The sequence below is a fragment of the Gadus chalcogrammus genome, chromosome 18, assembly GCF_026213295.1.
Source record: "Gadus chalcogrammus isolate NIFS_2021 chromosome 18, NIFS_Gcha_1.0, whole genome shotgun sequence".
Taxonomy (NCBI): Eukaryota; Metazoa; Chordata; class Actinopteri; order Gadiformes; family Gadidae; genus Gadus; species Gadus chalcogrammus.
The window spans coordinates 18187310-18202309 of NC_079429.1; the positions used below are offsets into that span (position 1 = coordinate 18187310).

Below are 15000 nucleotides of genomic sequence, written 5' to 3' on the forward strand. Positions count from 1 at the left end.
CACACACATGATATAATCAATCACACATTCTCAACAAAATAGCAAGATATGTTGTCTGCGTACATGCCTTATTATAGGTCTTTACGGACACGCAAACATATAAACAGTTCATACTGAAAATGCACACACACACAATTAAAGTTTAATTCTCGGTCCGAACATCTTAAAGAAAGAAAAAACTCCACCAGATGGTTTGTGTTCATGTATCAGTGAGCTGCTGTAATATCAGACTTGTTCTTAAGATGAACTGCGTCAGGTTTTGATGACCTTGGTTGAAGGCCTATCAGAGAATCTTGATGGGCCAATCAATCTCTGATGTGGTCAGTGAGGCGTCAGCCCCCAGGCTCTGTGACATCAGGACCATTGGCTCAAGGAGAGCTTCCCTAGAGCAGTCTAAAGCTATTGCCCCCCTGCATGAGGAACAGGTATTCAGGCCCGCAGGCCTGTGTCATAGACAGTACAGCCCTATGCCGGAGGGAAGCACAAATATATTTTTGGGCAAAAATATGAAGTTATTGTCAAACAGGTGTCCTCATTTTCTAAGAGAGCTCTCTTCTTCACAGATTATTTTCTAAGAGAGCACTCTTAAAAAATGAGGACACCTGTTTGATTATCAGTGATATAAATCACAGATTTTACCTTGATTATAAAAAATATATTTTGAGTCGAGGAAACCATGGATCCATGTTGAATTTCCCCAAACTCAAGGAGCCCATATCCAAATGACCTGTCTCCCTGTAACACTAACTCATCAGCTCAACTAGGCTTCACTGGGGAATAAGAAGGCCAGGGAGTGTGTGGGCACGGTGGATTCTCAGTTTGGTTTGCTCTCATCTCCAAAAAGACCTTCTATCTTCAAAGGCACAGTGAACAGACAAATGGAGACGGAATCCTCCACCTGGGACCAACCTGAGCTAAGAAGGTCCATTCTACTTCTTTAATGTTTGGTTGTTTGTGTTTTTAACTAGACTAAAATAGATTCTAGAGCTGGTTTTCCAACCTTATAAAGCATTGAACTCGTGCCTTTCAAGACTGCAAGAGGAGATATGAAGAAGCAGGAGGGAAACAGGGTGCAAACACTGTACTGACAGGACCAGAGAGCACCTCTAGACGACCACACATCAGATTAGACTACATCAGAAACTGTGTGACAGAACCCTAGACGACAACACATCAGATTAGACTACTTCCCATTAGACTACATTATTACATTACATGACATTATTACATGACATTATTTTTTGACTAGATCAGATTAGATTAGATCAGACTGGATTTATTATATTCAAATTAATTTTTGACAGTAATAGATTAGATAAGACCACTTAATCGACATTCATTGATTGTGGGCAAAACCTAATCAGCCCGCCTCTCGGCTGAGAGCAGCTGACTGACAGCCCAAGCAGTCTATAAAACACAGAGAAGGAGAGATAGTCGGCATGTTTCACATCTCGTAAAACTCTAGTGAATCTACACAGATTAGGTAGACAGACATGTGTGTGTGTGTGTGTGTGTGTGTGTGTGTGTGTGTGTGTGTGTGTGTGTGTGTGTGTGTGTGTGTGTGTGTGTGTGTGTGTGTGTGTGTGTGTGTGTGTGTGTGTGTGTTCCTATCCTAACGGATAGGAAGACAAAAGAAAGGATGTACCTTCTTATGTCTTCACCGTTTCCTTACCCTCTCTGTTGGAGTTGATCTCACCTGACTCACCGACTCCCCCTCCCTCCCTCCCTCCCTCCCTCCCTCCCTCCCTCCCTCCCTCCCTCCCTCCCTTCCTCCCTCCCTCCCTCTCCCCCTCATCCACACCCTCTCATCTTCTCACCCTATCCTCTCAGGGGGATGTGCGTCTGTGTTACAAAGCGCTCTTCTGATCCTGGTACAAACCTCGACGTCAGTGCACAACGCTTTGAGGAGGCAGGTCGAGGTCTAATCTGGCCTCAGGCGGCCCTCTCTCACAGCCTGACCCCAGGTCAGAGAGATGGGCACGAGCACTTCCTTCAGACTTCACGTGTCTCTCTCCTCCTCTCTTCATCGGCTCTCCGTCTTCATCATCATCCTCAGAACCTTCCCCAGTGCGCCCCCACCCCCTCTGCTTACGCCTCTCTGTCTCTCCACCTCCAAATGGTTGATGGTTCAGATCCCCGCCATGGGTATATGAGGGGGACGGTTGCCATGGTAACAAGGAGCTCTCTGCGTCTTCTTCCTTATAAATCTGTAACTTTCCTGAAAGTACACACACTCGGACTACTGCCTCAATAACCATGGTAACAGATCACTGGGATTAGAGGTGGTTACCAATGGTAACAACTCACTGGGATTAGAGGTGGTTGCCAGGGTAACAGATCACTGGGATTAGAGGTGGTTACCATGGTGCCAGAACACTGGAATTAGAGGTGGTTGCCATGGTAACAAATCACTGGGATTAGAGGTGGTTACCATGGTAACAGATCACTGGGATTAGAGGTGGTTTCAGTGGTAACAGCTCACTGGAATTAGAGGACATTACCAATGGTAAGAGCTCACTGGGATTAGAGGTGGTTACAATAGTAACAGATCAATGGGATTAGAGGTGGTTACCATGGTAACAACTCAGCGGGATTAGGAGTGGTTACCATGGTAACAGATCACTGGGGTAAAAGGTTAATCCAATGGGATTAAACTACACTTGATAGTGGTGGATGAAATCTTTTAGACAATTTGTGTTCTAACATGTGTGTGTGCTCGCGTGTGTGTCTGTATGCATGACACACACGCAAACACACAGACAGACTCAACCCTTTTCAGCAAGGTCGATTTTTTAAAGTGAGGATGTTTTACCTCATGGAGTGAGGTCAGGCTCCAGAACAGAACTGGTTGTAGCTCCTTCCTGTGCTGAGGGCCAGACAAGGGCAGCTGCTTCCTGTGTTCTGCTGACTCGCCCACCCCCAGAGCACCTCCCACACACACACACACACACACGCAGACTCACACGCACACGCACACGCACACACACACACACACACACACACACACACACACACACACACACACACAAACACTTGACCTCTCACCCCAGCATGGGGTGCTTGGAGTCCTTCTGATCCACTCCAACATGTTTTGATATTGTCATGACACCCACCCACGCATGCACACGCACATACACACACACACACACACACACACACACACACACACACACACACACACACACACACACACACACACACACACACACACACACACACACACACACACACACACACACACACACACACACACACACCCATCCATCCACCGACACACACAACCACACACATATATGTACACACACACATGGCCACAAACCTGGCTTGTTGAACTGAACTATAAAATCATCTTATTATGCAACCACATTGTTGAGGCGCTGATTGTATAGAATGAACCCTAATGTTGCAATACAAAGGAAAGTATTCATTCATGTTGTATCCTGTCTCACTCTCTACCACTCTCTCACACACACGTACAAACTTTTCTCCTCTTCAAGATGTCTTTATTCTTCTAAACCATGTAGTTCTCCTGTGTTTCCTATGGTGGTGTGTAGTGTCCCAGAGGCTCTTCCATCAGATACTGAAGCAATCCTGAATAAGAGCAGCAGTGGTTTACCCGCTCAGTGCCTCCACCACCTCAAACACAAACAGGTCTTTTCAAACAGCGTCGTCATCATGTGAACCCAGAGCGGGTAGGGGACAGCGTGTTGCTCAAGGATAGCTAAAGGTGAGGCTGTGGACACGGAACCCACGACCCTTCAGCTGTGAGAGCACACTACCCAGTGCACTTTGTGACCTTAGAGACCCCTTCAGGGAGGCCCGTCTTCTGACTCACATCGGGGCGCTACTTCAGAAGAGCCGTCCCCCTTGTTCTGAGTGACAGTTGGGTTCATCCTGGGAGGATGTGTCTGCGAAAGGGTTCAACTCGAGTGAAACCCTCGTCTGTTGTGCTCGACGCTCTGTGAAACTCGTAGTGCTGCATTCATGATCCCACTCAGTGACATGCTGCGAAGAGAGACTGGGAGTATGAATCTTAAGATGACATTATGATGAAGAGCGGTGAGTGGCACTGCGCTGGCCAGCTCCCACGTAGTCCTTCAGGACAATACGCTGATGAATGAGTCACATGGGACGGTTCTCCGACCTCCCTTATTGATACGATGTGTGCGTCCCCACCACTTCCCTCAGCATCTCCTCACATACGAAAATGTGAGGAAATGATCATCATTGAACTTCCAGCGGGAGATTATAATACTGCAGACACACGCAAGTACGTACACACACAAACACACGTGTGTCACACACACAAGACAGACATAATCACTCCAGAAGAACAGTTCTCTTTATATATTTCTCAGAAGCACACACACACACACAATCCCAGATGACTGCTGGCTGTGTTTTTGCTGAGTGAATCACAGCGGCCTCCTGTGATTCATTAGGTCCAACACGTCTCTCCGTGCGTGCGTGCGTGCGTGGAGTGTTCAGAAATAAGATAAATTTATTATATAAATACGAACATCCATCCCCTAAAGGTTTCCTAGATGGTGAAGAGTGATCAGTAGTCCTGGTTGAGATGATCCCTGAGCGGTTGCAATCCTTCCTGCCTCCATCCTGACCGGACCCCCCCTCCACCCTCACCCCCTCGCAGTCTCCCCTTCCACACAAATGAAGAAACCTGAAATAAAGGTTTTTTAGGTAAAAGCCTCAAAAGAAAACCCCCACGGAGTAAAGAAGTACTTGTCCTCGGCCGCTGAACAATCTGTGAGATGTTCAACCGTTTCCCTCTCTGAACACAAAGGACGGGGGTTTGTACAGGGACCACCAACTGCATTGCAGGGAACAATCGGTGCCAAGAAAAATACCTTCACCCATTTTATTGCAGGCATGATATGCCGCCTTTTCCCCCACTGTCTCCCCAAGGGTCGGCAGGGCGAGGAAGAGACCCGTCCTCTTCCTCCTCTCCTCTTCCTCCTCTCCTCTCCCTCCTGTCCTCTTCCTCCTGTCCTCCTCTCCTCTTCCTCCTGTCCTTTTTCCTCCTCTCCTCTTCCTCCTCTCCTCTCCCTCCTCTCCTCTTCCTCCTGTCCTCTTCCTCCTCTCCTCTTCCTCCTGTCCTCTTCCTCCTCTCCTCTTCCTCCTGTCCTCTTCCTCCTCTCCTCTTCCTCCTCTCCTCTCCCTCCTCTTCCTCCTCTCCTCTCCCTCCTCTCCTCTTCCTCCTGTCCTCTTCCTCCTCTCCTCTTCCTCCTGTCCTTTTCCTCCTCTCCTCTTCCTCCTGTCCACCTCTCCTCTCCCTCCTCTCCTCTTCCTCCTCTCCTCTTCCTCCTCTCCTCTTCCTCCTCTCCTCTCCCTCCTCTCCTCTTCCTCCTGTCCTCTTCCTCCTGTCCTCTCCCTCCTCTCCTCTTCCTCCTCTCCTCTTCCTCCTGTCCTCCTGTCCTCTTCCTCCTGTCCTCCTCTCCTCTTCCTCCTCTCCTCTTTCCTCCTCTCCTCTTCCTCCTCTCCTCTTCCTCCTTTCCTCTTCCTCCTCTCCTCTTCCTCCTCTCCTCTTCCTCCTCTCCTCTTCCTCCTCTCCTCTCCCTCCTCTCCTCTTCCTCCTGTCCTCTTCCTCCTCTCCTCTTCCTCCTGTCCTTTTCCTCCTCTCCTCTTCCTCCTGTCCTCCTCTCCTCTTCCTCCTCTCCTCTCCCTCCTCTCCTCTCCCTCCTCTCCTCTTCCTCCTCTTCCTCCTTTCCTCTTCCTCCTCTCCTCTTCCTCCTCTCCTCTTCCTCCTGTCCTCCTCTCCTCTTCCTCCTGTCCTCTTCCTCCTCTCCTCTTCCTCCTCTCCTCTCCCTCCTGTCCTCTTCCTCCTCTCCTCTTCCTCCTGTCCTCCTCTCCTCTTCCTCCTGTCCTCTTCCTCCTCTCCTCTTCCTCCTCTCCTCTTCCTCCTGTCCTCTTCCTCCTCTCCTCTTCCTCCCCTCCTCTTCCTCCTGTCCTCCTCTCCTCTTCCTCCTGTCCTCTTCCTCCTCTCCTCTTCCTCCTCTCCTCTTCCTCCTCTCCTCTCCCTCCTGTCCTCTTCCTCCTCTCCTCTTCCTCCTCTCCTCTTCCTCCTCTCCTCTTCCTCCTGTCCTCCTCTCCTCTTCCTCCTCTCCTCTTCCTCCTCTCCTCTTCCTCCTCTCCTCTCCCTCCTGTCCTCTTCTTCCTGTCCTCCTCTCCTCTTCCTCCTGTCCTTTTTCCTCCTCTCCTCTTCCTCCTCTCCTCTTCCTCCTTTCCTCTTCCTCCTCTCCTCTCCCTCCTCTCTTCTCCCTCCTCTCCTGTCCCTCCTGTCCTCTTCCTCCTCTCCTCTCCCTCCTCTCTTCTCCCTCCTCTCCTCTTCCTCCTGTCCTCTTCCTCCTCTCCTCTTCCTCCTGTCCTTTTCCTCCTCTCCTCTTCCTCCTGTCCTCTTCCTCCTGTCCTCCTCTCCTCTTCCTCCTGTCCTCTTCCTCCTCTCCTCTTCCTCCTGTCCTCTTCCTCCTCTTCCTCCTCTCCTCTTCCTCCTGTCCTCTTCCTCCTGTCCTCTTCCTCCTGTCCTCCTCTCCTCTTCCTCCTCTCCTCTCCTCTTCCTCCTCTCCTCTTGCTCCTGTCCTCTTCCTCCTCTCCTCTTCCTCCTGCCTCCGGGGCCTCCCAGACAGCGGGGCCGTCAGTCAGAGGGAGGGCCCCCCCGTCCATCACTCCAGCGGTCAGAGGACGGGCCCCTGGTCCCCGAGGGACCAAAACCCTTCAGCTGGTCTTACAAGGTCCTGAGGAGGACATTCAACAGCTGTTGTTTGAGTGTGGTCGCAAGGAATGGAAAGAGAAATGTGCTGCCCCTGCCTCGGTACCAGACCAGATCCATTGTAGCAGAGGTGTATGAAGTACTAGGAAGTAATACTGAGGAAAAGTACACATATCTTAGTTGAAGGAGACCTTAAAGTCATCCATAAGAAAGCACAAGATAATCTATTACATGATAAGACAATCAGGGAACGATGAGCCTGCTACAAATGCATTGGATGAAGGTAAAAATATGTTAATGCACTGAACTAAAAGGGAAAGTTGAAAGCAATATAAAAACTAAAAAAGAGCATGAATCTTCTTGATTCTAAATCAATCAATGGCAGAGAAACACGGAAAGGGAGGGACATTATTTGGTTGTTTGGTTTACAAAACTGTGATCTCTCTTCCACTCTTTTTGCCTTTTCTCTTCACAGCTCTTGATTCCAACCAACAGTCCTGACACTATGTCTCCCACATCCTGCTGGGGGAACAGAACTAGAAAACAAAGGCTCTTCATAACAGCCGCTTCAAGGAGTGACACTTCTTTCTGCAAACCTTGAACACCTGCTACATCTTCAAAACGCATTTAAAAAAAAGGAATCGGAAGTAGGAGAAAAGAAGAAGGTTAGATGGATCTTCAAGCCATGTTAGTAGCAGATGTTTTGCAGAGTCCAAGATACGGTCTATTCTTTCTCAATAGCAGACGGGCTGTTTCTTCAGCCCCAGGTGGGACCACAGGCTCCCGACCGCCTGCAGCAGGGAGCCAGACTGGACCCCAATAAGCCCTGACCTCCTTCCTGGAGTGGCCTAGAGGAACGGATCAGTGCTGACCAAGAGAAACCCCATCCAGGCCCGGGTGGAAAGAAAATTAAAAGTGCATTGGGTACGATTCAGAGCGGTTCATGGAGTGTCATTTGTTAGAAATTGTATCCATTTTATGAGTTACTTATATGAAAAATAGATTTCCCCCTCTCTCACTTTACAGCTCTCAGCTCTGAGCTGCAGCTACAGATTATAAGATTAAACCACACAAGGAAATGCTCCATCATGCATGAGGACACTGAGGAACAGAGCAGTGCTGTGTACTGGGAGGAATGGTCCAGTGCTGTGTACTGGGAGCTATCGTCTAGTGCTGTGTACTGGGAGGTATGGTCCAGTGCTGTGTACTGGGAGCTTACGCCCAGTACTGTATGCTGGGAGCTATCAACCAGTACTGTGTACTGGGAGGTATGATCCAAGGGCCCCTTTGCGGTTTATGCATTGAGATAATGTGGGAAATGCTATCACCAACCAGAGCTCTGCCCTATAGACATTCGAGTAAGCCCTCCCAGTTCTTCCTTCCAGGCTTGCATTGACTTTATATTATCATGTTAAAGCTCAACCTTCAGAGCATTGTTGCACTGTTACACTCTGTTAGGTCAACAGGGACACACCCAACTCACAAGATTTCGGAAAAGCAAGAGATTCTTAGCAAGCAAAAAAGGTTTCAGTACACCACAGAATACTATGGTATGTTATATGTTGGCATTAGAGGCAGATATATAAATCAGTATCCAGACTCATTATTTAATATCAGTTTGTCGATGTTCAAACTAGCAGTTTTGTCTCCCTCTAGTGGTCAACCAGACAAGATGTGCAATAGCAGATTCAACTGTGCATGTTCAATGACCCTATGTCATCAGTTCATCTTTCTCTTGGTATAAACTCATGCTAAAGGTCCAGTGTGTAAAGTTGAGAAGGCCACTAACTGAAATTATGTCATCGTCTGCAGCATCTACTAGTGTGTCAAGTGATAAGATTCTTCAATAGATTTAAGATTGTATTTAGTTATTTAGTCTGTAAATGTAAAACTCAGAGGTCAAGGCTTACAAGTAAAATAATTTTACATTGAACACGTTTGTTAGATGCATTTTTTCCCCCACTTCTATCAAATAACTGCAAATCGTGGAGCGGAATGGGACTGTACACATACTCCACTTTTCCCTTTAGAAAAAGAGGCACAATGTCATGATCATTAATCTCGATTGCAAGCAGCGTTACTAACCGATGTTTACTTGCACTGCAGGACGTGAATATAGGTTGCTTGACGTGGGCGGTCACATCGCTACCGTTTCGTTTTGGATACCAACTTTATCCAAAAGAGGGATAGCTTACTTTTAATTATTGAACAGGGAAAATACCTGAAAAAGTTTCCAAAGCATAGATGTAGTAATGTTTCACACCCACTTATAATAATCCCCCTCATCCGCCAACTGCCATCCGCTACACTACTTTACTTTCTGTGCAGCGGTTCATATTGATGCCCGCGTCCGATAGAGGGTGAAGCTTCAATCTAGGATAATAATGCCACGGTATGTTTCTGTGCAGTGGTGGATATGGAGTGGTTGATCTCTTTTTTTCTCTCTTTTTACTTAAGAGTGAGATCGACAGGAAGGTATGGGAGAGAGAGAGGGGTAGACATGCAACAAAAGGACCACGGGCAGGAATCAAAACCCGGGTCACTGCGGTCAGGACCTTGCCTTTAGGTACGCGCTCAAACCGGTTATCTTATTTTCATGGGATCCTACACTAATTGGAACATACGTTTTAACGTTATGTTCCATTTCTGCCGAGTCGGTTCCACTAGATTCCACTCAATTCTGCTGGACCTTTAATTCATTGAACCTTTAACTTTAGGCTTTGCTCTACAGGTGACCACGTCTACACTAAACTGAGGGTAAGCCATGTATAGAGTCTGATCCTTGATGACGTGTATCTCCTCCTCCTCCCTCCTCTACCTGTTAGGACAGACCATCAAGGCCGTCTCCCAGTGCTGAGTCATGGCTGAACCAGACCCTCCATAACAACCCCCTGCCGCCTGCAGCCACCCACCACCGGGGGTGGACTAGGAGTGGTGGGATGGGGGCTTAGTGCTGGGTCTTTGTGAGTCACCGAGATGACTCATCCCCAATGGACGGAGTTCAACTCTGACAGGAGCGAGACGAAAGCAGACGCATGACAAAATATAGCCAAGAATGTGTGTTAGCAGCACAGGCCGGTGTGTGATGGCCCCCCACACACAAGAAAGAGCAGATAGGGGCCACTTGCTTAACGTTGTCATAAGCGTAGATATAAGGAAGAGAGAAATTAGGCATTATATACTAGACACACACACACACTGTAATCAAGAAAAGACAAATACAAGCTTATTAAGAAGCTGATAGACCTATACACACACATTCTTACACACATGGACAAACGCACATACACCGACCCCCTCCACCCGTATCTTAGAGACCACTAGCCACTAACGACAGAGCTGACAGGACTAGCGGCATTCCGATGAACTCATGTTGAGAGGCAGTTGGTATCTAAGCGGAGACCCTAGGGTGTTTGGCTTTCAACTCTCCCCTCTGTTGTCACCCGGGTAACATTGACCTCTTATGGCCTCAAAGGTCACTGTTGCCACGGTGACAACAGAGGAAATGACTCTTTTGGAGGCGGACCTTTGGTAGCCTATATATATATATAAATGGCTATATATATATAGAATACATTTATACAGTATGTGTATTTGGACGTCCATATAGGTGATGTCTCGCCACCATATTCAAAGATAACAATAAAACTGGATTACTTTTTTAATAATACGAATGTCCCACAAAACTCCTGATTCAAGACGTCCGAGAAGGGAGTTCAACAGCAAGGAGCTGTTGTTGTTTCTTCATTGTGGTGTTTTAACTGGATTACTTTTTTATTATTAAAAAAGTAATCCACTTAAAGCAGCACAATATTATTGTGGTGGAGTTGAAGGGAACAGCTCCTTGCTGTTCAACTCCCTTCTCGGATGTCGTGAATCAGGATTTTGTGGGACATTCGTGTATATTTTCTAAAGTTCATGTTAATTCCTGGCTATATTTCTTGTGTTATATTTTCTTTTCAGTTTTCATTATCCTTGTTCTATCTTGAGCAGAGCCATTTTCAATTCTGATTTCCCTGGGGGTGAATGCAGTATTCGCGTGGGTGGAAGTGTCTAGTTGTCAGACATATATCTCCTTTAAAACCAAACCCCTCCACAACACTGCCAGGCGCCTCTGATCACTGGAGCACAGCCAAGCAGGTGAACATCACGGATTAATTCATTCTTGCATTATTATGGAAGAACTCCTGACAGGCAGTGTTTGAGTATTATCAACACATTACCACAGAGACGCGCAATGCGCTTTTGGACATGCCACTGCGAGGCGTTACATCCAAATGAAGCATCGACTCGTAAAAGTGCCAGCTTTAAAAGCACCCAATTTAAAATGCAAACATAGCTGCTGCCAACAAGCTAGTACCCTAGTAGCTCCCTAGCAGCTCCTTAGTAGCTCCCTAGTAGCTCCCTAGTAGCTCCCTACTAGCTCCCTAGTTACACCCTAGCAACGCCCTAGTAGCACACGGGCCACTCACTAGTCCCAAACTGTGGTTGCAAGCTAATAACTAGCTAGTAGCAGGTATCTAGCAGGTGTGAGGAGCACTTCCCTGGGTCATTTCCTGTAGAAACAGGAAACGTCAGGCCAGTGACCAGATGTTTTCAACTTCATGTTCTACCCTTCAATGGCAATTCATCACCACCACCATCTTCCAATGGAGACGACGCCATTGGACGATCCAAACACAAGTAAAACTGACCAATCCCCAGGGAGAAAAGAAGAGTTCCCCCTCGAGTTGCAGCGCTGCCTTGGCAGTTAGGAAATGGGAACAGTACGCATCGACAGGAAGGGAGCGCCAAATAGAAGCAGCCCACGGTCACCACTGTTAAAGGGGTGACATCATGCCACCAGGTGTGATAAGCCGTCACGAGCCGTTTGAAAATCTGTCCTCCTCTCTGCCTTAGTGACATCATAGGTGGGAGTGTCCCTCTAGGTGTATGGCGGATCATCAGCCCTTTATAGAATGCAGGCGTGATGTTGAGTTTCTTACTCTAGGAGTTCCTCCATCTTGGCTCCATCAGCTACCACGGTTACAGCTGGTGAGTCTGCTGGTGACGTACACATACACTCCACCTGGGGACAAACAGACGGACGCATTAGTACATCTATATTCCCTTTTAAAGTACCCATGTGAACAGGAATCACACAATCCCTCACCTCGCCTTCCAAGGCTTTGTGTGTGTGTGTGTGTGTGTGTGTGTGTGTGTGTGTGTGTGTGTGTGTGTGTGTGTGTGTGTGTGTGTGTGTGTGTGTGTGTGTGTGTGTGTGTGTGTGTGTGTGTGTGTGTGTGTGTGTGTGTGTGTGTGTGTGTAGAGGTTTTGAGTTTCCTAAGCTGGATTCTGAGACAGGTCCATGATGCCTGACGCTTCAGCCCCAGCAGTAGCAGGAGGAAGCAGCAACGTGGATCAGCGACCGCTTGGACCACAGAGCTGCTGCAGTGTTATTCAAGAGGGCTGAACCGCTGATGAACGGAGGCCGAGAGTCAGAACCACTTAGTGACCCCCAGACCAAACCCAGAACCACTTAGTGACCCCCAGACAAAACCCAGACCCAGTTGGTGACCCCCAGACCAAACCAAGACCCACTTAGTGACCCCCAGACCAAACCCAGACCCACTTAGTGACCCCCAGACCAAACCAAGACCTAGTTTGGTGACCCCCAGACCAAACCCAGAACCACTTAGTGACCCCCAGACAAAACCCAGACCCAGTTGGTGTCCCCCAGGCCAAACCAAGAACCACTTAGTGACCCCCAGACCAAACCCAGACCCACTTAGTGACCCCCAGACCAAACCCAGACCTAGTTTAGTGACCCCCAGACCAAACCAAGACCTAGTTTAGTGACCCCCAGACCAAACCCAGAACCACTTAGTGACCCCCAGACCAAACCCAGACCCAGTTTAGTGACCCCCAGACCAAACCAAGAACCACTTAGTGACCCCCAGACCAAACCCAGAACCACTTAGTGACCCCCAGACCAAACCCAGACCCAGTTTAGTGACCCCCAGACCAAACCCAGAACCACTTAGTGACCCCCAGACCAAACCCAGACCCACTTAGTGACCCCCAGACCAAACCCAGACCTAGTTTAGTGACCCCCAGACCAAACCAAGACCTAGTTTAGTGACCCCCAGACCAAACCCAGAACCACTTAGTGACCCCCAGACCAAACCCAGACCCAGTTTAGTGACCCCCAGTCCAAACCCAGAACCACTTAGTGACCCCCAGACCAAACCCAGAACCACTTAGTGACCCACAGGCTAAAGCCAAAGTTTTCAAATCAACACTGTGTAGACTGGCTAATGTAGAAGTTAATCTACTACGCCCAGTTAGGGGAGATCCCCTAAGCCCCAGACCCCCCTAACTGACCCCCAGACCCAGATATCTGGCCCCCAGGCCGCAGTGTAACATTAAGGGAAACCTTGTTCCAGCTGGTTCCCTGGGCGCCTCCTCCTGTGTATCCTTAGCCCCCTCACTATCCCCTATGATTCACCTGGTTAGCAAACCATGCCAGCTGATTATTCAGAGCCCTGAACAGCTGCTCCAGCTGGCCTTACCAAGGACCCGGACACCACCCCTTTGCCTGGTGCGGATACGGACACGTGTGGTCAGACAGGATACGGTGTGCTGGTTGAACTCCAGAGGAATCAACGTCCATAAATCAATCAGTTAGTCTATTGTGACCACAATAGACGCCCCTGAGAGCTGACATTTAGCCCACAAAGCTGTTTTTTTTTGGGAATTGATAAACACATACAATGTTGACTTCCTGAATAACTTGTCAAAAGAGACTCGTGGAGGTTAAAGATGTGTCAGAAGCAGGCCCTGAAATTTTGTTGCCAAATGTGTGTGTGTGTGTGTGTGTCGGTTTGTCTATGTGTGTGTTATTGTCTGTCTGTCTGTCTGTCTGTCTGTCTGTCTGTCTGTCTGTCTGTCTGCGTGCGTGCGTGCGTGCGTGCGTGCGTGCGTGCGTGCGTGCGTGCGTGTGTGCTCCAGGCATGTGTGGAAACAGCTTGGCGTGTTCTGACAGACAGTACAGACGGACTCGGGAAGACTAGTGCTTGGCACGCACATTTTTCAGCACTAACCTAAGCTAACAGTGCTGTCAAACCTGTCAAGGTTTTCAGTGCTAAACTCGCAGTGCTAACAACATAATGCTAACATCCCAGTGCTAAGATCAGTGTGTTGACATCACAGTGCTAACCTCACAGTGCCTACCTGAAAGTGCTAACTTCCCATTGCTAAAATCCCAGCGCTAATCTCAAACTGCTAAATTCACAGTGCTAACCTCACAGTGCTCAGACCACCGTGTGAAGCTCACAGAGCTATCTTAAAAAGCTAAGCTGCAATACTTTCCGCAAACATTTCTTCAGAACCTATTACAGGCCACTGTTATCATGACACAAAGCTTAATTGACAATCAATTTGTATTATAACGAATGAATGAGGGAGGGAGGGAGGGAGGGGGGAGGGGTGATATAGTTCCACAGAGTGTCTGTCTGCCTGAGCCAACTAGATGTCCTTCACTAAAGGGACATGAAGAACAGCAGACTGTGCAGATCTCCTGATAACTGCCAGCCATTCCTAAACCTGTTCTGACCGACCCCTGGTCTCCAAGTCAACGGCTGTCAAGACCTTTGGCCGCTTTCCTGTATTATCGTCGTCAGACTAAGTCTTCAATTGGATTTAGTTTGTGTTTCATTTAACTTAGAAGATGTACAATACTATGATCAACGTTATTTGAAAGGCTGCACTGCGTGTGACTATCTAGTATAATATATCCAACCGCAACTTTAAATACTACCCAGTGTGACCACGTCTTCTACTGGAGGACACTGGGAGCTGCCCAGTACATCCACTGGTTTCTACGGGTGGACACTGGGAGCTGCCCAGTAAAGCAGGTATAATATTTTACAGATGTAATAGAATTGTATATGTGTGTGTATGACATCTACAATAGAAAATATCCATATGTCAACAAACTTTCCCAACTTTGGCAAAAGGCCATTACTCCAAGCACACACGCGCGCACGCACGCACGCACGCACGCACGCACGCACGCACGCACACACACACACACACACACACACACACACACACACACACACACACACACACACACACACACACACACACACACACACACACACACACACACACACACACACACACACACACACACACTTTTCCCCCAACGACAATTGTGTAGGGAGCCGTGGCGTTTTCCTGTCTCGCTATTGTGGAAGTGGGTCATTTCCACGTGTTGGCCGTGGCCCAGTGGT

The 15000-nt window shown here is 48.3% G+C and overlaps 1 protein-coding gene across 1 annotated transcript in view; it reads right to left on the reverse strand.

The window, feature by feature from the left end:
• Positions 1-15000, reverse strand: part of LOC130371687 (uncharacterized) — a 50741-nt gene that overhangs the window by 34814 nt on the left and 927 nt on the right. The window contains exon 2 of the mRNA XM_056577545.1: positions 11710-11792. Within this exon, the coding sequence (XP_056433520.1) occupies positions 11710-11783 (74 nt within the window). The 5' untranslated portion in view covers positions 11784-11792. The remainder of the gene's footprint in view (positions 1-11709; positions 11793-15000) is intronic.